The 22,094-nt window shown below is 40.4% G+C and overlaps 2 protein-coding genes across 8 annotated transcripts in view; both read right to left on the bottom strand.

Annotated features, from left to right (window-relative positions):
- Nucleotides 1-5,290, bottom strand: part of gucy2cb (guanylate cyclase 2Cb) — a 31,452-nt gene extending 26,162 nt beyond the window's left edge. Inside the window, exons 1-2 of one of the 4 annotated variants that reach the window (XM_079658797.1) lie at nt 4,830-5,290; nt 715-827 (exon numbers count right to left, since the gene is read on the bottom strand). In XM_079658797.1, coding sequence (XP_079514923.1) covers nt 715-827; nt 4,830-5,025 — 309 coding nt within the window. In that variant the 5' untranslated portion in view covers nt 5,026-5,290. Of the gene's footprint in view, nt 1-714; nt 828-1,621; nt 1,719-2,578; nt 2,602-4,829 lie in introns of those variants that run through there. The other 3 variants (XM_079658799.1, XM_079658800.1, XM_079658798.1) reach the window with 3 other exon arrangements.
- Nucleotides 5,291-9,316: 4,026 nt separating this feature from the next.
- LOC307024076 (protein mono-ADP-ribosyltransferase PARP14-like) overlaps nt 9,317-22,094 on the bottom strand; it is a 35,938-nt gene continuing 23,160 nt past the window's right edge. For all 4 annotated transcript variants that reach the window (XM_079657884.1, XM_079657886.1, XM_079657885.1 and 1 more), the window contains 9 exons: nt 20,112-20,315; nt 19,502-19,620; nt 19,092-19,327; nt 15,736-16,007; nt 14,782-14,964; nt 13,865-14,032; nt 12,823-12,926; nt 12,238-12,412; nt 9,317-11,591 (listed from right to left, as the gene is read on the bottom strand). In XM_079657884.1, the coding sequence (XP_079514010.1) occupies nt 11,311-11,591; nt 12,238-12,412; nt 12,823-12,926; nt 13,865-14,032; nt 14,782-14,964; nt 15,736-16,007; nt 19,092-19,327; nt 19,502-19,620; nt 20,112-20,315 (1,742 nt within the window). In that variant the 3' untranslated portion in view covers nt 9,317-11,310. The remainder of the gene's footprint in view (nt 11,592-12,237; nt 12,413-12,822; nt 12,927-13,864; nt 14,033-14,781; nt 14,965-15,735; nt 16,008-19,091; nt 19,328-19,501; nt 19,621-20,111; nt 20,316-22,094) is intronic.

The raw sequence follows: 22,094 nt of genomic DNA, 5'->3' as shown, positions 1-22,094 counted from the left end.
GTGAGCTTTTGTCTTTCTGTGTGACGGTGCGTTTGTTAAGTTATTTGATGACATTATGTTTGATAGCTACGTCTGTGTACCCTGAATTTCTTTGCAGAGTTACTCTAGTGTCCGTTAGATGCAGTTAAAGTAAGTGTGAAACAGCCTTGAAACAAAGAACTATTAATATTATATCTGTAGTGACCCTTTGGACACTGTTAAGCTGTTTATGTTGTGCATAGTCAAGATGCCTCCTACAGGATACAACTTTTTATCCTGAAGGTTACACACTAAGCACACAGGTCATCAGTGTTGGATGTACGATAATTACCATATTTGTACAGTCATTTTGCTTACTTTATTATAAATTATGACAAGAATTGCCATCATTTATGTTACTTCAAGGTTCAAGGTTCTTTATTGTCAAACTACCATAGCTACAGAGTAATTAAGTCATTGAAAATCTTATGTCACAGGCTTCTCCAACGGTGCAACACAATAATGCAGATAAGCAGACAATATTAAGGTGTTGTACTTGTAGAGCAGACAACATGTAACTGGTCTAGGATAGCAAAAATACAGACCTTGCTTCTGTGTTAATTCATATTTTTTCACATGACATTCCCAGGCAATCAAACTTGACGGAGGCTGATTTTTTTAATTACACATGTACTTATGTGTTCTTGTGGTTAGCAAGTATGTTATGTGTCTTGTTGGGTGTTAAACTGTACTCACTAGTAGCATCTTCAGCTCGTCCACTCCCTCACACGCACTGCTCCGGCAGCCTTTGTGTCGATAAAAGGTTGTGTTGAATCCGCCATAGTTAGCCGTGAGATTAAACGTTGCATCTTGATGTAGTTTGGGTAAAGAACAAAAAGGCAGAAAATATTTCATACATTCAAAAATATAGAAAACTCATAAAAAACTAATTAAACAGTGTGCATTTGTCTTCCTGTAACACGAGCTGCAAATGTTAGTATGTCCAGCTAACTAGCACACTAAGATTAGCGGTAGCCTTACCCAGTGTTACTTCCAAAAGCTAATATTATATTATTTTGGGAGGTTACAGATACACTAAAAAGAATACACGTTTATGTTTTGCCCATCTACTTTTTAGTATTTTCCCTCCGTGTGGAAGACTGTATACTTTATCACATTATTTAGCTAGTGTAAGCTAAGGTTAGCTCCAGCAGCCTTAGCTAACTAGCCATAGTCTTTTAGCATGATATAATGTATGTTACCATGTGAAATGTGTATATTTAACAGCTCTTGACTAGGTTCTCATTGTAGTAAGGTCATCTTGAAACATTATTAAGTCAGTCAAAACATAGGGTTGAACAAACAAATGTAACGTTAGCTTAAATAGCTAGGTACTGTGATCAAATAGGCTACTAATGACAAGCTGGCATGACAGGCGCGAGAGACCAGGAGGAAAAATGGTTATTCAAAAATAAAAATAAATTAAAAAATCATAATTTGAAAAATTATTGATTCAAAAATAATATGATACAGTACATTACTATTAAGTCTGGGTCTCTGTGTTTCATTAAAGCTCGGCTCTGTGTGTGTGTGTGTGTGTGTGTGTGTGTGTGTGTGAAACGAGCCATTATGTGTGCGTGTGCGAAAGAGAGCGCACCGGTACCGGAGATCGTTGTTGTTAGCTTCTGGTGCTAGCGAGCTACGCTAACGGATATAAGGAGTTTTTTCAACAACAAGGTGGAGGAGAGTCCTCTCCTGTCAGACTGAGAGACTCAGTGAGCTAAAGGACTCTAAGTGTTATCTCTGTGGGTCTCAAACGTTTTGGTCACCATTAATGTAAACAATTATTTCCGAGGCACACGTTTATATGATCATTATAGTTGTAAAAAAATAAGAGAATAAATGAAAAACAGGTATGAAATACTATATGAGAGTAAAAAAAGAATAAAGTTTAAAAGGGTGATTTCTAAAATATCCATAAAGAAAAAGTAAATCTGTTTACAGTTCTGTTTTATACGGGTGTTGTTGAGAGATATATCCATAGATCTCTTCATTTTGCTCTGAAAGTGCACCAGATTGATGCTTTTAACTTCAATATTTAAAAATAAATCTTCCCGGGGGAGCTTGCCCCCGGACCCCCCTAGAGGAGGTGAGGACCCCCCTATGTAAGATCCACACACCACCTATAAAAATAGCACTGTACCCCTGCTTACACCTATGTGCCGTGAGCTGATTATTGAGCCTTCATTGTAACAGTTGCGGGTACATTGTGTATATGCGTGGGGATTGTTGCAGTAGAAAATTCCACTGTAGCGACCGGTACATTAATGGGAAACCCTAAATGTTTGAGCACCCTCTATGAAACGTCAAGCTACCCCACAGCAACCCCCAAAATAAATCTCTGGCGCCGCCACTGAGCCTGACTTGTGTTGGGGGGGCCCGACTTTTTTTTCTCTCCAAAGACAGAAAAAGTTTGGGAACCACTGGGCTATGTGAAATGGTTTGGTTAAATAATGCACATTATCAGATCAAATGTAATGGCATGGTCTGTAATGCTAAATAAATACGCGGTCGAACTTATAATGCAACCCAGTCTCACGGCATTTCGTGTTATACTCACAACATTTAATCTATTGATTTGTGTTCACCATCACGATTTTCCCTTTTTTTTTGTGTCACACAGAACGATTTTAAAAGAAATGTATTTCTATTGGTCGTATGTTTCGTGCCTGCACCACGTCTTTTGGTCCGGTCGGGTCTGGGAAGACCGGAAGCTGTGTGGTTCATAAAAACATCTTCTTACTCTATATCAAGCCACGATTATTTTTTTATTTTAAATCGTATAATGTCGGACTTTGAGGGAAATGAATGTGGCTCAGAGCCTCAGAATACTGAAATCTGTATTTTTGTAATCTTTTTTTCCTTCTAATTTGTTATTCTTTTCTAAATAACACACTGTTATTTACTCAACAATAGCACACAATTATCCTTGTTTTCATTTATTCGTTTAATTCTCTCATCGATCTCAGGCTTTTTAGCCGTTCCTCAGGAACTGAATTTCAAAATAAAGTCACCGGAAACAGACGTAGGCCTATAAGGGACATTTCGAGCATCAATGCGATACACACCACACACCGTTCTTATTATACATCCATGCCACACACCCACTGAACTGATAACCCAAGAACCTCAGCTAGAAGCTCGGTGATTGGATTATCTAGCCGCAATGCACGTTGGGATATGGTGTTTATGCCATATAAAATCCGAAAAACATTTAAAAAAAGAAAATGATACTTTATTCCGAGTGTGCTTGCTTTTCTCTTTGAAAGTCATCACATAACGGCATTGTAATACACAGTTCGACCGCATTAAATATTACACATCTGCCGTAGTTCTCTATTTATAGAGCCCTGATGAGAAGACTTCTGGACAAACTGGAAGAACTGCCACGGAAACTGAATATGTGACGTGGATCATAAATATATCAGCAATTATATCAACACTAATTCGGCTGACTTGTATATTTGATCCAAATGGTAGATAGGTTATATTTACACTTGTAGTTTTTAAAGATATTGTAACTAAAGTCTGATTTAAGGGTTGTTTATATTTCACATCATTAATCGGAATCTGCAAAGTAACTAAAATAAATGTAGTGGAGTAAAAATACCAGGTTAACCTCTGAATTGTAGTGGAGTAGAATTACAGAAAGTAAAGTAATCAGTTCAGTGGCTGTGTATTGCAATGATGCTCGAAATGTCCCTTATAGGCCTACGTCTGTTTCCGGTTATTTTATTTTTAAATTAATTTCCTGACGGACGCCAAAAAAGCCAGAGATTATGGACTCAAACAAATAAATAAAAACAAGGATAATTGTGTGTTATATTTGAGTAAATAATAGTGTGTTATTTAGAAAATAATAACAAATTAGAAGGAAACAAAGATTTAAAAAAATACAGATTTCAGTATTCTGAGGCTCTGAGCCCCATTTCTTTTCCTCACAGACGACAAAAAAAGTCCGACATTATACGATTTAAAATAAAAGCAATCATCGTGGCTTGATATTGAGTAAGAACATGTTTTTATGAACCACACAGCTTCTGGTCTTCCAAGGCCCAACCGGACAAAAAGACGTGGTGCAGGCACGAAACACACCACCAATAGAAATACATTGCTTTTAAAATTGTTCTGTGTGACACGAAAAAAAGGGGGAAATCGTGTTGGTGAACACAAATCAATAGATTAAATGTCGTGACTATAACACGAAATGCCGTGAGACTGGGTTGTATAATAACAATCAATAGGGGCCAATGATTAATCTTTGCCATTGGCCCATAGCAGGTTAATCCAGCCATGTAAATGAGTCAAAACTTAATATTATCATATAGAACAGTGGTCAAGGTTAAACATTAAGCAAGCTTTATGATGATTACTTCCCTTTTGTTCGTGACCCCTATCTGTTACACACTTTAAATCATATCTTATCTGTTATCAGCCATTGGTTCACTTGTCCCCGGATATCTAAACAGATAGACTTCTCTAGTGTTGTTTATTGACACTCTTTCATAACTGTGAGACAATTTCTTATGAAAAGAGCTTAAAAAAACTGTAACACTAGGAATAAACGGTAAATATTGTTACAAAATATATCACAACAGTTATGGACAATACATACTTTTGCTGCTGGTAAATTAAGTATATTTGGATGCCAATACGTTCATACTTTTACTGCCGTGAGATGTTGATTGCACAACTTTGACTTGCATTTTTACAATTTAGTATTGCTACGTTTACTGAAGTTAATACCTCTTAATACTTCTTTCACCATTCCATAATTCTTTGCACGCATCTACATGGTCGTATTTTATTACCTTCTGCAGCATTATTGGATGAATCTGTCTCTATGGCCTTCTCTATTTGTCCCCTCACAAACCTCAGACTCCAGGGAGACTCTTCATCCTCCAGCAGGATCACATTGATTTTAATCCCATTCCAACACTGTCCTCGACACGGAGCAGCGACAAAACCCAAGACGCAAAAACACAACCAAAACCAACACGTTCCCATTTTCAGTCTCTCTATATTCCAGGCTTTTTAGCTGTCCAGGTAGAGTCCAGGATCTGGTATTCTGTCTTTTGCTTTTTTCTCTGTTCCGGATCCGGAGTCCAGTTCAGTAAAGTCACCACAATGTCCTCTTAGAAAAAGAAAGGTTGTCTTATCCACACGTTAAAAGCGTTTTTTTTGCAATTCCCAGTACCCAAGTCCTTCTCTGAGGTGATCTCTTCTCACATTCACACTGCACTGTGTTCCTCTGAGTGGCCGCTCACCTGTCCTTTCCCACCTGAAGTTGTTAATGTACAACCTTTAAAGACATGGAGGAGGGCCATATAACCTTCTCTCTGTTGTTCTGCCAAGGTCTGAATCAATTACAAGCTTCAAACACGCACTTTTAATGATTATACTGTGTGATACAGGATAGTTAGAGTAGTTAATGATAATATAACTGGATTTTTGATATTGTTTTCTGTAATAAGCTGCACTGATGTTCACAGCAGGTTGATAGGGAGGTATTGAACAACAGTCCTTGTGTATACTATGTGTTTTATTTGGGTTTGAAACTCACATTGGGAGCAACACATGAAGGATGTATGTTCAAAGCTGGCTAGATCTGAGCTCGTCAGTAAAACCTTGTGAAATTGCAGGTTTTTGAAATGTAAATCACAAACTTAAACTTGTTCCATTTTTTATCTGATTTTCCAACAAGTAAATATACAGAAATAAGAACCTTAAAAATCCATTCATTATTTTTTTTAAATAGAAGAACATTATTCAGCCCCACTAATACTTTCCCATTTTTTTTGTGAATTAGTTTCTCTTTGCACATTTAGACTTAGTATATTAATCAAATCTTCTTTGTAAAAAAAAAGTGTTTTCAAATTACCAAGGACGTTATGTTCTCAGTTTGTTTGTTTGTTTGTTTGTTTGTTTGTTTGTTTGTTTGTTTGTTTGTCTACTTTCTCAACAGAAAAACTACCTGCCCAATTTTCATGAAACTTGGTGGAAGCATGGGCCAAGTAATGACCAATTATATTTTGGAGTGGATCTGATTTGCCTTGGGGAAGTTATGTGCTTTCCAATAGCTTTTGTATTTTAGAGTTTTGGCAATCCTTCATGTTACATCCAATGACGCAACAGCAGCTGACTTTAATCAGAAAGCCATTAATAGGCTGCAGGTCGATGCTAATTACCTACATGCATGACTACCTCCACCAAACCACCATTAGAAGAAGGGTGTGTAATCGTATGTAATCAGGTTCTGGTAGATTGTTATGCTTTCATTAGATATGAAGAGTCACTGTGACCTCATTGCATATATATTTTGGCCATAACCCAGCAATTCAATAACTAATGTAAAGCTTAATGTGTCAAAGAGTGTGTGTGTGTGTGTGTGTGTGTGTGTGTGTGTGTGTGTGTGTGTGTGTGTGTGTGTGTGTGTGTGTGTGTGTGTTCATCATTACCAACAGGACCCCATGAGAGTAAAAGCCTCTCATCATCAGTCATCTGCAGAATGTGTCAGCTCCATTAGTTTACAAACTGGAAACGTTGATGGTGCTGCTGGGAACACTTGCAGTAATTGGACAGAAGCCAACCTGTAGTTTGATCGAGAAAATAGGAAACACTTACACTTGTGTGTGTGTGTTCACTGTACTGTATGTGTCAGGGACAGGTAGACGGCAAACACAGACACACAGCTTGTATATTTCTAATAGACAGTCTGGGGAAAGGAAACCAAGGAGAGAAAAGAGAAGCGCAAAGGTTGATCGGGCTGTAAAACTCATCCCAGATAACAAGCTGTAAAAACACACACACACACACACACACACACACACACACACACACACACACACACACACACACACACACACACACACACACACACACACACACACACACACACACACACACACACACACACTCAGTTCAGAGTATCTGTTCATCTCTTTCACATGTACGCACATCCACACCTTGAAACACAGTCACCTGTTAACTGAATTAGGTTAATGACTCTGGTAGACAATTGTTTTTTCCAACAATCTCTACGCAATTAGTACTAAATCTTCATCTTAATGAGTCACATGTTGTACAATCTACCTCAATTTGTATTTATTGCATTAAATGTATGTGTATTGTATCCTTTTATTATATTTCAGTCGTAGTACTTGTATTTTATATTGTGTATTCATTAGATGTTGTAATAAATTGCTAGTGATCAGAGTTTTCCCACACTTCCTTGACAACACAAATGTTGCTCATATGTGACGCTTAAGGGACCAGCGTCAACCTGGTAATAAAAGTGTGTGTGTGTGTGTGTGTGTGTGTGTGTGTGTGTGTGTGTGTGTGTGTGTGTGTGTGTGCGTGCGTGTGCATGTGCGTGTGTGTTTTCTATGGTTCATATTCATAGTGTCGGCATTGTTATTGTAATGTATCCTTTGTGAAATATATATAATAAACCCAATAAAAACAGATCATTAAAACATCTTGTATGTTTCTGTGTTGGAAAATCAGTTTGTACACATGTGCAGAAATAAATAAGAAAAGTAAACAGCCCTAAATCAAAGGCAAACAGAGATTGAGTAGGAGACTGAATCAATAAGTGGCTCAGGTGATATCAGCACAGTGTTATAAAAATGTCAAAAAACTAAACAAACCAAGTCTGCATCACTCTGTCCAAAGTCCTGCCTTTCTGCAGGACTTTGGACTTTCTGTTTATTGGTGTGTTTGTTTTGTTCAATTGTTTTATTATCCCTGTCTGTTGCATTGATTTCTCTTTACGCCTGAAACACGCTCAGCTTCAGGAAGATGACCGGGACCATGAGGGTCATTTTACAGCACTCAAAACCATGACAGTTTTCTAAAAGCAGGCCACTTAACAGGCCGGGCCATCGGGAAACCTCCCGGTCCTCCCGATGGCCAGTCCGGGCCTGGCCTTGAGGGTCTCCGGTGTTGAGGATCAGGGTGGAGGATGTGATGTTTCCCACCCGCACTGCCTGGGGTCTGCCCGTCAGGAAGTTCAGGATCCAGTCTAACTTTATCCGGTATCCTAGCCTAATCTGTTATCTGTTAACGTTCCCTAAATCTACTCATTTAGAGGGGGATAATCCCAGGGCAATCCCTGGCCAATTTGTGGCCCCACGCAAAGTTATATGATGAGGCCCTCCGTGTCACGGGCGCCGCAATTTAAACTTGTCAGGGTTTATTTGTAGTAAATAGTAATATTAGTATATATCTTAGTAGGCAGTAATGTCTCTAGTTTGTTAGCGGTGCTGGATGCTAGTGGTAGCTTAGTTGCTAACATCTTTGTATTTGTGTATTGCACTCGCTTGTCTAATTCAATTGTATTGATTCTATAATGGTTTATTATAGATCATTGTGATTATTATTAATGCCATATCTTGTATGTACTATTGTTACAGACCACACACATGGCTAACAGCAAGAAGGAGATTATTATTAAATTAAAGATCTAAACTGGGAAAGTCTGTTCTCTGTGTTCTTTTATGGGACACACTCTTCAACACCGTGCCATCTCCAATTTCCTGGAGACCCTGTGTCCTTTACAATCTACGTTCCATACTATGCGCTCAGTCCCCTCCTTCTTCACCTCAATTCAGCTCTAATCCAGTGTGTATCACTCCATCAGAGTTTGGTCGCAATTTAGAAGGCATTTCAACTTGAAGACAACGTCGGTACACTCTCCACTGAAGAATAATTACAACCTCCCTCCCTCCCTCTCTGACTCTGCTTTTGGGATATGGGACACGATTGGCATTAAATCCATTTGTACTCTGTATGTAGGTGGGATATTCGGATCGTTCACACAATTCTCCCAATGATTTAATTTACCACAGTCTCACTTCTTCAGATATCTCCAGATTATACATTTTCCCTGACATCCCAATGAACAACGCAATCGATCATATTCTCTCACTATCGCCGGGTAGCAAAGTGCTAGTCTCTCTTCTCTATAATAGTATAAACAATATCGTTGCTTTATCTCTGCAACATGTCAGGAGTCGTTGGAAAATGGCAGACGATCGATGGCAGAAAGTGCTTGACTTAATACATACCTCTTCTCCATGTGCTAGGCATAGATTTATACAACACAAAATTGTTCTGAGAGTGCACTTTACCAAAGCAAGGCTGGCGAAGCTGTTCCTTGATCTAGACCTTCATGCCATCGCTGTAACAGTCAACCAGCAGATCACATTCACATTTTCGGGTCCTGTCCTAACCTCAGCTAATTTCGGGGCAACATATTCATTGCATACTCCAAGATATTTCAAAAAGACATCAAACCCAATGCTGTATGTGCTTTATTTGGCCTCACCCTTGAAACCGGCCACCCTTTTCAAGCCCCAAGCCTGTTTTTCAGGTTTCAGGCTCGGAAATGACATTCCCAGAACAAATGGCCATATCTTCCCTTCTAAAAGGGTTAAATTAATAATCTTTTTTCTCAAAGTAATGATAAATCTGTGAGTTGGATGTAGAAAAGTCATAATCAATATAGATGTTTTTTATTTGAAAGAAAATTCAGATTGAACATGGTAAAAAACTGTAAATTATAGTGTCCGTCCAAAAGATATGTTGTACTTATAGTGAAAACTACCCTTGGATGATGGGTTAGTAGACTAAAAGCTTTAGGAATCCAAAGTACAACATATAATGAATACCCTGTATCAAGATTGATGCAAAACAAGTGATATTTTACCTTTTTAGACAGATTTAGCAAAATAAACCTCTTCTGGGGCCATTTGGGTGGATTTTCCATGTCTCTGGCCCCCCTTCTTTGATTTTGACATGTGACATCTCTTTCTGACCGTTAGAGCCAATAGAATCGAAGGGAAATCGTCCCGCACACACTCATGTTAAAAAAAAAGATGGCGTCTTCGCGCATTCAATTAAGCTACAGAGCCTAGGAATGGCCTACTCTACTTTTTTTAAACGGAATTGCAGTTTTATTGCTTATAGATGATCAGAACATTTGAAAGGGGACACAGCCACGTTGGATATTAACCGATGGATTAACTACAACATTGTTGTTATCGTTTTAATGCCATTGAAGACCAGTTTAGACAAGACAAAGACGAAGGTAAGCCATGTTAGCGTTGTGGGCTACCTAGCGCCACTTGTTTTGATGTACGTTTTTGTTGATAACGTCGCGAGTTTTTATCTTTCAGTGTTGAGGTGGGCACCGTTAGATTCTGTGTCTTTACGATCATAAACGATGTGTTGGATGTGCAGCTAGGATAAGTAATAAGGGAGCTAGGAGTGATTTTCGGTGCAGTAATAGGTTAGCATCTTTCGCTCGGGGCTAATTCAGAGGCTCACTGTTAGCATTGTGTGGGTTTTTTTAAAAAGACAAATGAAAAAGATCAGTTACATTTTTTTTTTCCGTTATATGGATATAAAATATTCATAGTTTATTAAATATTAAGGTTCTTTAGACACTGTTTCCTGCAAATGACGCGATTTCGGCCCCGGAACCGGGTCCGTGGGGCCTAAGAGTTAAAGGTAAAACTCGGGCAGTCATAGCATTTACCTCCTTGGTTGCCAGACGCCTAATTCTGCTGTCCTGGAGAGAGCAAGCACCTCCCAATGTTACTAGATGGATAAAAGACACTTCCTTAAACTTGAGAAAATCCGGTACACTCTAAAAGGCTCTGTGCAGAAGTTTACAAACATGTGGACCCCCTTCTTAAATTATTACGATGGCTTACAGGTCCTCCTAAACCAGGATGACTAGAGCAATAGTTTGTGGCAGCAGAACCGATCCCCTCCCCCCCTTTCTTCTTATTTATTTATATATGTTAATGTTTGAAAAGCTCAAGTTTGTTAGGTCTCTGAAGGGCACTTCTCCTTATTCTCAGGGGCTTGCCATTCCAAATGAATGATGAAATACTTCTCTCCAAGGAATGAAAAAGGATAGAAATATTCTGAAAAAGGTAGAGGAATTTTGGTAATACAATCATTTACTGGGTGGGATGGAGGAATGCTAGTGAATGTATATTTTTTCTGATTTTGAAATCTCAATAAAAACTGTTAAACAAAAAAAAAGATGATAGGTTACTAAGTCAAAACTACATTACTGAGCAACAAACACAATGTGACAAATGCTAGATTAAGGAAATCACAGTTACTAGCTAACTTTAATCTCAATAAAGCAAATGGAAACGAGCCCTTCAGGTAACATGCAATGTATTATATAAATATTAAACAGTTGTTGCAGACAAGCAAACTAAAAACAGAGGATGTTTTTATCAGAACCGTGGCACAATGTGATCATAGCATCGATCAGATGAATGTGATCAGGTATTCTGGGTACGCCTGGATGTCATTGAAGACTACAAAGATGGTTGGATTGGCGCTGTTATCTGCCACACTGTCGTACAGGTCTGTAGCATTGCTGGAGCTCTTGGTGGGGGGGGTGATCATGCCGGCTCTTCCCGTGGTGAAGTCTCCCACCAGGACCTTGGCCAGGTACATGCACTTGTGGGGCCTGGTGTAAGGTTTAGCTTGGCTCTGTGAGTATGTCGCACTCACAGCAAAGTAGGAACCATTGCCGTACATCGCACCTACAGCACAAAACAGAGAAGAAACTTGATTTATTTCTAATGGTGTTGTAATAATAAAGACTTGTCATTGGGCACTCCACTATGCCACGGTCAACGGTGTGTAAATGTTGGAAAAGCTCTATGTAAATGTAGTCCATTTCCACCTCCTGTCTTCTATAGGCGCGTTCACACCAAGTACTTTTCCCACAAAGGTTCCTGAGAATTCTTTAGTTCTCATGAACTAAGTAAAGATCGCGTTCACACCGGAAATTAGTTCCTGGGGGTGGATTAGGCAAATGAAGCCGCTGACGTCACTTCTTCTTCTTCTGCTTTGGGTTTACTGGCAGGCCGCAAACAACTTCACGCCGTATAAATCGGCCAAAAATAAAATATATTTCGCCCAAAATCCCCGGCAGGAAGTCCCCGGAGTTAGGGACTGGCTTCAGTAGAAGCTGCTGGGACTCCCAGGCCATTAGCTAATGCTAATGCTAATAATGCAATGCGAGGATAATAAAATGGCGGCTTCACAAACGTTTTTGGGAGTTTGACGGGGCGTGGTTTGCATTCCACCCAGCCAATCAGACACAGGAACCTTTTTCTGAAAAGGGGGTAACTTTATTTTTGCCTTGTGAATGTGCAGAAAGTGTTCTAATGACCCATTGGTTACCACGTGTTCCGGCGTAGCTGCGATGGAAGCCTCGTTTGTTGATGAGATCGATGTTTTCGGCTCTGGTTTCATGGAAGAGCTTCCTCTCGTTGTTGTTGTGTTTGTTCTTCACTTCCAGCTGTTTCTTTAACTGCTGGTAGCTCTTCCACAGTGTCGTGTTCTGGACTCGTTCAATCTGACAAACCCAGTAAGAACACAACACGTGAGACAGACAGCGCTGAGTTACAACTTTAACATATTAAAGAATGTTTTGTATCAGTACATTTAGCAGGGATTTAGCATTTAAAATAAATATTTCTATTAAAACATTTAAACCATTTTGGATTTAGTCTAATTTAGTGAATATTGTGACATATTTATAGGGCAATAATTATCACAGTATTATCTCATATATATATACAGCGTGTTATTGTCCAAAATTCAAAGGCCACTCAAAGTACAGTAGTGATTGATTTGTTTTGGCCAGAACATTTAATAATGGGATTATCTAACAATTACATTTAGGGTTAAACAACGAATACATCTGCAGTGAGTAAAGATACAGTCTCAAGGTATCGCTGCATGAAGACCAGATATTGAACATACGCTGATGATGTTTGGCGTGAGGCCGTTGTTTCTTAGCTCTGTCTCAACGTCGGTGTATTCCTCGGATCCCGCATCCCAATGTGAGGGCAGCGCCGCATCATCAGCTGAAAAGAATAAACTGGGTTAGCTTTAGAATGATACACTTTTGCAAAACCTTCATCTTATTTCGAAGGTCACTTTGTAGGCTATGCACAATTCAAACTCTTGCTCAAAATAGAGAAAAGCTAATGGGACATTTCTGAGGTTTTCCTGTTTGAAGAGCTTCATAGAGGTTCAAAGACCTCATGTAAGACAAACTAAGAAGTGAGGATACCCGGCCCGGAGGAAGCCTTCGTAAAATCCCATTGAAATCAACGATCTCATTTTCAAGGGAGACCTGCAGCCGGGGCGCCGTAAGGGGGTGAAAAGTTAGGACGATTCTAAGGGCCCGTGACTGACAGGGGCCCAAACTATTTTAGAACATAAAGGAAAAAAAATGTAAGTAACCAATGTGACATATTTTCATGGGGCCCAAAATCCCTGGTGGCGCCACTGCCTGCAGCACATTGTTACACATAAAACAAAAAGGACATCATACAACATAATTACAGGGGTACAAATTACAACCTATTCACAATGACAGGTATCAGATAACATTTCATCCGAGCTTTAAAACGATGCAGGGGAACCAAAATGCTCAGTTTCAATTTGTTTGCATAGTGTTCCAAGTTAGAGGAGCAGCACACATAAAAGCTTTTGTACCTAAAACAGTACTAGCACTTGGCACATGTAATAAAAACACATCCTGGGATCTCAGGCAATAGCTACTTGCCACTCTCTTTGAGATCAAAGAGCAGATATAAGTTGGTAGTTTACCCAATAGGGCTTTATAGATAAACATGTACCAATGACTGAGCCTCCGTACAGTTAGTGAAGGCAAACCTGCCCCGGCATACAGGGTGCAGTGATGAGTAAGTGTTAGTAACAAATCTCAGCGCACTGTGATAGGCGGCATCGAACTTGATCAGGTAATGGGCAGGTGCATTCATATAGATCAGCTCACAATAGTCCAGCACAGATAAAAAGGTCTGGGCTCTCCTTCTGGAGCCAGGCCGAGGAGGACTCGTCAGCGAGCGTCTGGTGGCCAGGCTTGCTACGGAGCCCGGCTGGGCCCAGCCTGAAAGGGCAACGTCGGGAACGACTCCGCTTCTCCATCCCGTGGGCCAACCATCTACGGGAAACAGCGATAGATAATAATGATAATAATAAAACATGTTATTTATATAGCGCTTTTCCTGGTTCTCAAAGCGCTTTACAAGCAAGTAAAGACAAAAATAACAACACAAGTAAAAATTCCTAAACTAGGTGGAAGAGGGGCGAGGGGTTAGTGGATTAGGAGTTGAAGGCAAGATTGAAAAGGTGAGTTTTGAGGTATTTTCTGAATGACGTGAGCGTGTTGGCAGATTGTCAATTCTTAGCCCTGGGCTAAGAGCAGATCCTGGGTCAACATAGCCCCTTATCAATCACACAGGTGGTTAACCATTAAAGGGACAGAAATGTATGATTCATAAGAAATCTAAAATAATATCATTTTTACGAACAAAATCTGTATTTTGTTTCTGTGTGATGCATGGTGTTGGTCCTTAAAGGATAGTTGAACCACAAAACCAAAGGTAAACATTCCTCCTCTTACTAAAAGTGATATTTTTAAAACTAGATTCCTTTGGTGTGAGTTGCAGAGTGTTGGGGATATTACAAATGTCTGCCTTCTCTCCAAAAGGATGGTACTGGATGTCGCTTTCTTGTAATATTCAACGTACCAAAATAAATGACTTTTCTGTTGTTAGGAGGTTTTAAAGAGGACATGTGACGCTAATTCTCAGGTCCATATCAGTATTTAGTGTCTCTACTGAGACATGTCTCCGTGCTTTAATGTTCTAAAAGCTCTTTATATTTCTCATACTGTCTGTGTTGCAGCACCTCTTTTCCCCCTCTGTGTGAAACCAGAGCCCAGTCTCCTCTGGTAGATGATGTTGGGCGCGAGGCTGGTTCTTAGCTCTGTCTCCACGTCGGTGTATTCCCGGGATCCCGCAGCGACAGGAAACAGTTTGATGAGATCACCTTCCATGTCATCCCAATGTGAGGGCAGCGCCGCATCATCAGCTGGAAACAATAAACTGGGTTAGGTTTAGAATGATACACTTTTGCAAAACTTTCATCTTATTTCAAACGTCACGATGTATGCACAATTCAAACTCTTGCTCAAAATAGAGAAAAGCTAATGGGACATTTCTGAGGTTTTCCTGCTTGAAGAGCTTCATAGAGGTTCAAAGACCTCATGTAAGACAAAGTGAGGATACCCGCCCGGAGGAAGCCTGGGGTCTCCTTCTGGAGCCAGGCCAAGGAGGACTCGTCGGTGAGCGTCTGGTGGCCAAGCTTGCCACAAATCTCGTACAATGTGTTGGAGAGCTAGCGAGTAGAAACACTGCTTCTGTTACATAGTGATGTCACTATGTTACAGAAGGAAACAAAGGAGTCCAATGGAGGTGTTTCAGGCAAGGGGGGGGGTGTGTGTGGGAGAAAGACTCCCTCTGGAGGGAACACAGGGATTTTAGTCTTTGCGGAACATTTACATTCACAGAAACGTATAGAACACACTCCAGGAAAGGGAACCCCCTTTAAAGAGACTATTTTCTTTCTATTGTATCACTGCTTCTAATTATGGAAGCTTGTAAAATCACAAGATGTAAATATTATGTATCCACTTGTCCAGGAGTAGATGCAGCTATCCGTTATAATGGCTCATTACATTATAACACATTACAACACAGTGGTAACGACTTTTGCAGCAGGAAGTTTGCTGGCAATTGATCAGATTACACGTGATTGTGCACCACTGCGCAGCATTAATGAGCACTAAAACAGTTCACTTACCTTTCCAATATTTCCTAAGTAGCTCCAGCTGTTTATGCCCTCTCACTGACACTGCATTTAGCTTCATGACATCAGCATGGTACTTCTCGTTGTTGATCTTGATCATCACCCCCGGCTGCTTTTTCTCCCAAGCCTCCTCCAGGATGAAGTTGGTGTCATCGTCGAAGGGTACCACGGTCCCCCTGAAGTCAAACTGCCACTCCACGTGTTCTTTGATCATCAATGCCTTGCTCTTCCTGTTCTCTGACCTCTCCACCTTGCGGATGATGTCCCTGACGGTCAGAAAAATACCTATTTACAAAAACTAGAACTGCAAAAATCCCATTATTATCTATTACCACTAAAACCGTAGCAACATCGTCAGCAGCCACAAGTGTAATTCCAGGAACAGTTAATAGTTAATAATATACTCTATTTGTTTAAGTAAGACTTAACAAAAAAATATTTTATTTAAATCTCATTTTAATTGGGTTTAATTATTTAAAAATTGCTTCAGTTTATACAATAAAAAAGGATGAAACCCCCTTTTTAATAGTCTCACATGCAGAGCACACACAGTGAAATGTGTTCTCTGCATTTAACCCATCCTAGTACCAGGAGTCTAGTACTAGGAGCAGGGGCAGCTATTGCACAGCGGAGTGAGGGGGGAAGGGGGGTGACTGGTGCCTTGCTCACGGGAACCACGGCAGGGCAGGAGGTGAACTGGGACCTCTCCAAGTAGCAGTCCACACTCCATATTTAGGTCTGGTCGGGGACTTGAACCAGCGACCCTACAGCTCACAGTCCAAGCCCCTACTGACTGAACCACTGCCGGTGTAGGTACCATGTCTGCACGTCCTACCAGATCAGCACGGTGTCCGTTACGCTTACTAATGACGTCACGCATTGGCTGTACGGCAACCCAAGAGGACATTTTACACGGCCAAATTCCGCAAAGAATATTAAAAAATAACAATCGACAATAATCTGAACGAGGGAGTTATTATCATTACAACGTAATTTCCCGATCATTTAATTATGAATATGGTGAGATACATTCTTTGAATAAGCGAGAAATGGATTTAACTCCTGTTCGACAATAACTGTGAATTGATTTCCTTTTATTTAAAATTAGAAATCAAATGTGATCATACACCAACGCAGTTTTTAAAGATATACATTTTTCTAATTACACCATATCCAATCATTTTACAAGTCAGAAAATGCTATCTGTTCATTGCAGTTATTGTTAATTGAATTAGATTACCATGAGCTCAACATAATTATGTAGACTACAAGTCCACAGCCAAGAAAATGTTATTTGCATGTCATTTTATTTATGAGTATGGAATTATAACACTGGAGTTTGTTATTATTTACTATAACTTGATCATTCTATTTCAGTTTGTGGTCTACAGCCAGTTTATGGTAGCAGCACGTTAACAGCTTCATCCTCTGAACGTGTGTACTGTCTGTTCAAAAAACTGCAGGAACCCAGAACACAGAAAAAAAACATAACCCCCTTCACATCTCAACTATTGTAAATGTTACGGGTCCCTGATGTGACCACAGTAGCAGTGATGATAACTGTATTAAGCAGGTGAAACAGGAGCTGTTGACAGGTAGTTGTTGTTGCTATGGAAACAACATGACGGTATCTGATATCGTAAAGACGGAGAAAGTAAAGAATAAAGTTTATTTTAAATGTTAGCACCCCCCGAAGAGGCACAAGCTCTTACGTTGAGTCTGGAGTTTCAATAAATTCTAAATGATCAGTAAAGTCTACGACCATATTTCGGAGGGATATATGATACATATTAAAGGTCCCATGTCGTGGCCATTTCCACTGATCATAATTCCATTGTTGAGGTCTACTAGAATAGATTTATATTGTGCAATTTTCCAAACTCACATTGGTTTCTCATACAGCATCTCTGTAAACACAGTGTGCTCTGATTGGTCGGGACGTTGTGAATCGCGCTGAGCTCCGTGGAGGTGTGGTTTCCTTGTTTAGCGATACACAGCGAAACACAGCCAAACTCATCCTGAGCACACACAAAGTCACAGCCGAAGTAAAAACAATAAGTGTGGCTTGATATTGAGTTAGAAAAAGGTTGATAAACGCTGTGAGAATGGGTCTGCAGAGAGAATTTCGCCGTGATCCCAACTATCTGTTATCAGCCTGCAGCCAGGGAGGAGAGATCAGCAGAGCTGCCTGCACTGAGTGTGTGTGTGAGGAAGTCCGTGGATTGGTCAATTTGGACCAATCAGCGGGGGCTTAACGTAACGGCTCCGCGGACGTAACGTAACGGCTCCACGGATTGGTCCATTTGGTTCCGGGTACGTACGTTTGACATCATGCATACCCGGAAGAATCAAATGGACACTGACGTATCTCCAACGAGGAGTTTTGGGGAGTTCTTTTCTGTGTTAGAGTTTTACTCTCTAAAGGGTGTACTTTGAGGGTTTTGACTCTGCAGACCGTTTACATGCATAAACACCTTCATAACACAGAAGGGGACGGGTAATAACCAGAAAAGCATGACATGGGACCTTTAACTTTCAATGTTATGCGTTTCAGTTCTTCAATAACATTACTTAATTAACACTTGACTTTCCTGGCACAGTTCCACTAACATACATTCACTGTCGATTGTTATTTGTTAATATTCTTTGCGGAATTTGGCCGTGTAAAATGTCCTCTTGGATTGCCGTACAGCCAATGCGTGACGTCATTAGTAAGCGTAACGGACCCCGTGCTGATCTGGTAGGCCGTGCAGACATGGTATCTACACCGGAACAGATCAAGAAGTGAATACGGCCTACTTTTTATAATGACTAAACTGTGGTTTTCTACAATCACATTTAAACATTTGACTTATTGTAGGCTCAGAACATTAAAGGTCCCGTGTCATGGCCATTTCTACTGATCATAATTCCATTGTTGAGATCTACTAGAATAGATTTACATTGTTCAATGTTCCAAAATCACATTGGTTTCTCATACAGCATCTCTGTATAGTATGTGTATTCACTCTCTGTCCTACACGCCTTGTTGGAGCTCCTGCCCCCCCCCCCCCCCGCCCTGTTTATCAAAAGACACCTGAACAATAGGCGTTGCTAGGCTTGGTGAAATGCACTGTTCTGATTGGTCAAGTTGGTGTTGGAGTGTTTTTTTCATAGTTTTGATCAGAATAAATCTACAATGTAGAACAAATGTAAATAAATAAAAAACTTTGTATGAGAATGTGTGTCCAAACGTTTGACTGGTAGTGTATTCTTTTTGAGTGCTAGTTTTAACTAATTATGCTAATATTTGGTAGATTGAACTGTAGCTTTATTGTGTGTTTTTCTCCTGAATAATTTGATCTGCTGACCTGATGGCGGACTCGGCGGTGTACACGTCTCTGGTCAGCCCCTCCAGTTGGATGTAGGGCTCCTGGTCCTCGTGCCCTCGTTCCAGGCGGATGCTAATGGTTAATTTCCTCTGCAGGGCCTTCAGCTGGTCCATGTCTTCCTGCGACAGCTGACTGATGTACTGGTCTGTGATGGTGTTCTGCGCTTGCTCCGCCACAATCAACTCCTCGATCCTTTTCTTAGCCTTTTTCAAAGCCTGCCGTGGCGGGATAGAGATGTGGAATTAAAAACAAATATGGCTACATGCAAGAACGTTTTCATACCGTTATCCTATCCGTCTCTGATGTATGTATGAATGAAGGCCTTCCCTCCACTATCAAGAGGTCCTTTTAAAGAAAAGAGCTGAATAAGTGAATCATTTCATATTCACCATGTCGTTGTCGGCACACAGCTGAAACACGGCTGGTTCAAACTCCTCACTCTCCAGAACCAGATGATCAGCGCTGGCTCGCTGTTCCAACAGTCCCATAAAATACGAAGTTGCGTTGGCTGAAAAACATCAAACTAGAATAACTACCTCTCCTTCATTCTTCCGCCAACCATTTAGATTTCAGTTTGCATCCATCTATTTCCAAAATGTAGTCAGCTCATCATTTTATGCTAATAGACGGTAGCTTAGGAATTCTTCAGTTATGGACAAAAAGGTTTTTTGTTTCAGCAATCTTTATCTTGAACTTTGGTTCTGATCAGTTCATCAAGTGGTTAAGAATGTGCTCCAGGCTTTGTGAGATATCGCATTCAGAAGAAAGTAAAGGATGAATATTTGAATCCTACATACACCATCGTAAAGCCACAAGAACTAACTAAAGGAACCAAAAGTAGATTAATCCGCTGAAATAACAAATGAACCAATGGGCTTTGAAGACAGACTAACATCTTGTTGGAAACCAGAAAACCTCTAGGAGGGAAAATACAAAGCTGAACAATCTAGATCAAAAGAAACAAATCTCACTTCTAGAGCAGGTGGAGATTGTGAATACCTTCGAGCGTTGTGAGGGTGCTCTTCTCCTTCACCTCCTGCCCCTCTCTCTTCCTCATGCTCTTGTGAAACAGCGACATCATGACCGGCTGAAAGATCAGGATCTTCACGCTGTGGACAAACCTCGTCTGCTTCTTCCTCACAAAGTCCACCACCGCGTCCACCATGGCGTCCGCCACGTCCGACGGACTGACCCTTCCCTGACCTAACGGGCAGATACGGTGATGATGATGAATGAAGATGATGATGATGATGAGTATTGGCTGGTCTGAGAACCTTTTACAAAAAAAGTCTTAGTATAGAATGCCATAAATAAGTCATATGTGTGTATGTTAAAAAGAAAACTCGTAAAAAAGTAACAGTATACTATGTCCTCAAAGGTTTTAGTACAGGATGTAATAAAAAAAGTCCTGGTATAGAATACAAGTTCAGAGTGTATGATTTCCACTGTACTGTCGAAGATGGGTCAAAGGTGTCAGCCTGGCAAACAATTCACAAACTAAGAACAGATAAAGGCCAATGGCCCCGACATGCTAAAGCTGAGAGGTATTTATGTTTAGCTCAATAAGAGCTTTATTCACTGTCTCAAGCCAGTCACAAGTCGGTTGAATCAAGCGTATTTACTACAGTGGTATGATCCCAAAATTCACAGACGTTGTCTCATTTTGGTTGTAGGTGCGCCGTCCACACTTCAAATATACATTTTTTATTGGTTTCTGTAGAAATCTGAGGTATAGAGTTCTGGGTGCTGTTACCCACAGCCAGGGCTGAAGTTTCTGATTCAATAACATCAGTATGTCAGTAAACATAGGTGGCGCCAGGGGGGCGCTAGGGGGTGCTGCTGCTCCCCCTAGGATAGCCATAGCAGCCCATAAGCACCCCCAAGAAATGTAGCTTACTGTATGTGTCTTTTTTTTTATGTGTGAAATTCATCATTTGAAAAATGATTTATTCGAGAATAATATGCTACAGTACACGTACTTCTGGGTCTCTGTGTTTCATTCAAGCTCGGCTCTGTGTGTGAGTGGCAATAGCGCATTTAGTGTGATTGAGCGAGCGAGGGAGAGAGAGAGAGGGCACCAGTGCCAGCAGGGACCGTGTTGTTAGCATCTGGTTAACTATCTGCACTAACAGACATAAGGAGCTGTTTCCACAACAAGCTGGAGGAGAGTCCTCTCCTGACAGACTGAGAGACTCAGGTGAGCTAAAGGACTCTCTGAGGGTTTAGGTAGTTCACTTTAGTCTAAGTTATCTCAGTGGGTCTCAAACGGTTTGGTCACGATTAATCAATTAATGAATTAATTATTTCCGAGGCACTCCTTCATATGATCATTATAGTTAGGCTATAAAACAAATAAGAGAATAAAGGAAAAACAGTTATGAAATACTATATGGCAGTAAAAGAAGAATACAGTTTAAAAGGAGAGTGATTTGTAAAATATCCATAAAGAAAAAGAAAATCTGATTACAGTTCTGTTTCAAATGGCTGTTGAAATGCATCCATAGATCTCTTCATGTTGCTCTCAAAGTGCACCAGATTGATGCTTTTAAAATTCAATTAAAAAAAAAAATCTTCCTGGGGGAGCATGCCCCCGGACCCCCCTAGAGGAGGTTAGTTCCACCCCCCACCCAAAAAATAGCACTTTACCCCTGCTTACACTTATAGGCCGTGAGCTGATTATCGAGCCTTCATTGTAACATTCGCGGGTGTACTGTGTATATGCGTCGGGATTGTTGCAGTAGAAAAATCCACTGTAGCGACCGGTACATTAATGGGAAACCCTACATGTTTGAGCACCCTCTATGAAACGTCAAGCTACCCCACAGCACCCCCAAAAACAACATCTCTGGCAGTAAATACAGCAGGAGACAGTGTCCCGAGAAATCCCCGCTCAATTAAAAAAGTTCAACTCTCTGGAATACGCAAATTATGCACATTTTGCGTGACTTATTTCATGTGCGTGGCCCAGCCAGACTGTGAATC

The sequence above is a fragment of the Notothenia rossii genome (assembly GCF_949606895.1).
Source record: "Notothenia rossii genome assembly, chromosome: 11".
Taxonomy (NCBI): Eukaryota; Metazoa; Chordata; class Actinopteri; order Perciformes; family Nototheniidae; genus Notothenia; species Notothenia rossii.
This window is presented reverse-complemented; position numbering and strand designations above follow the sequence as displayed.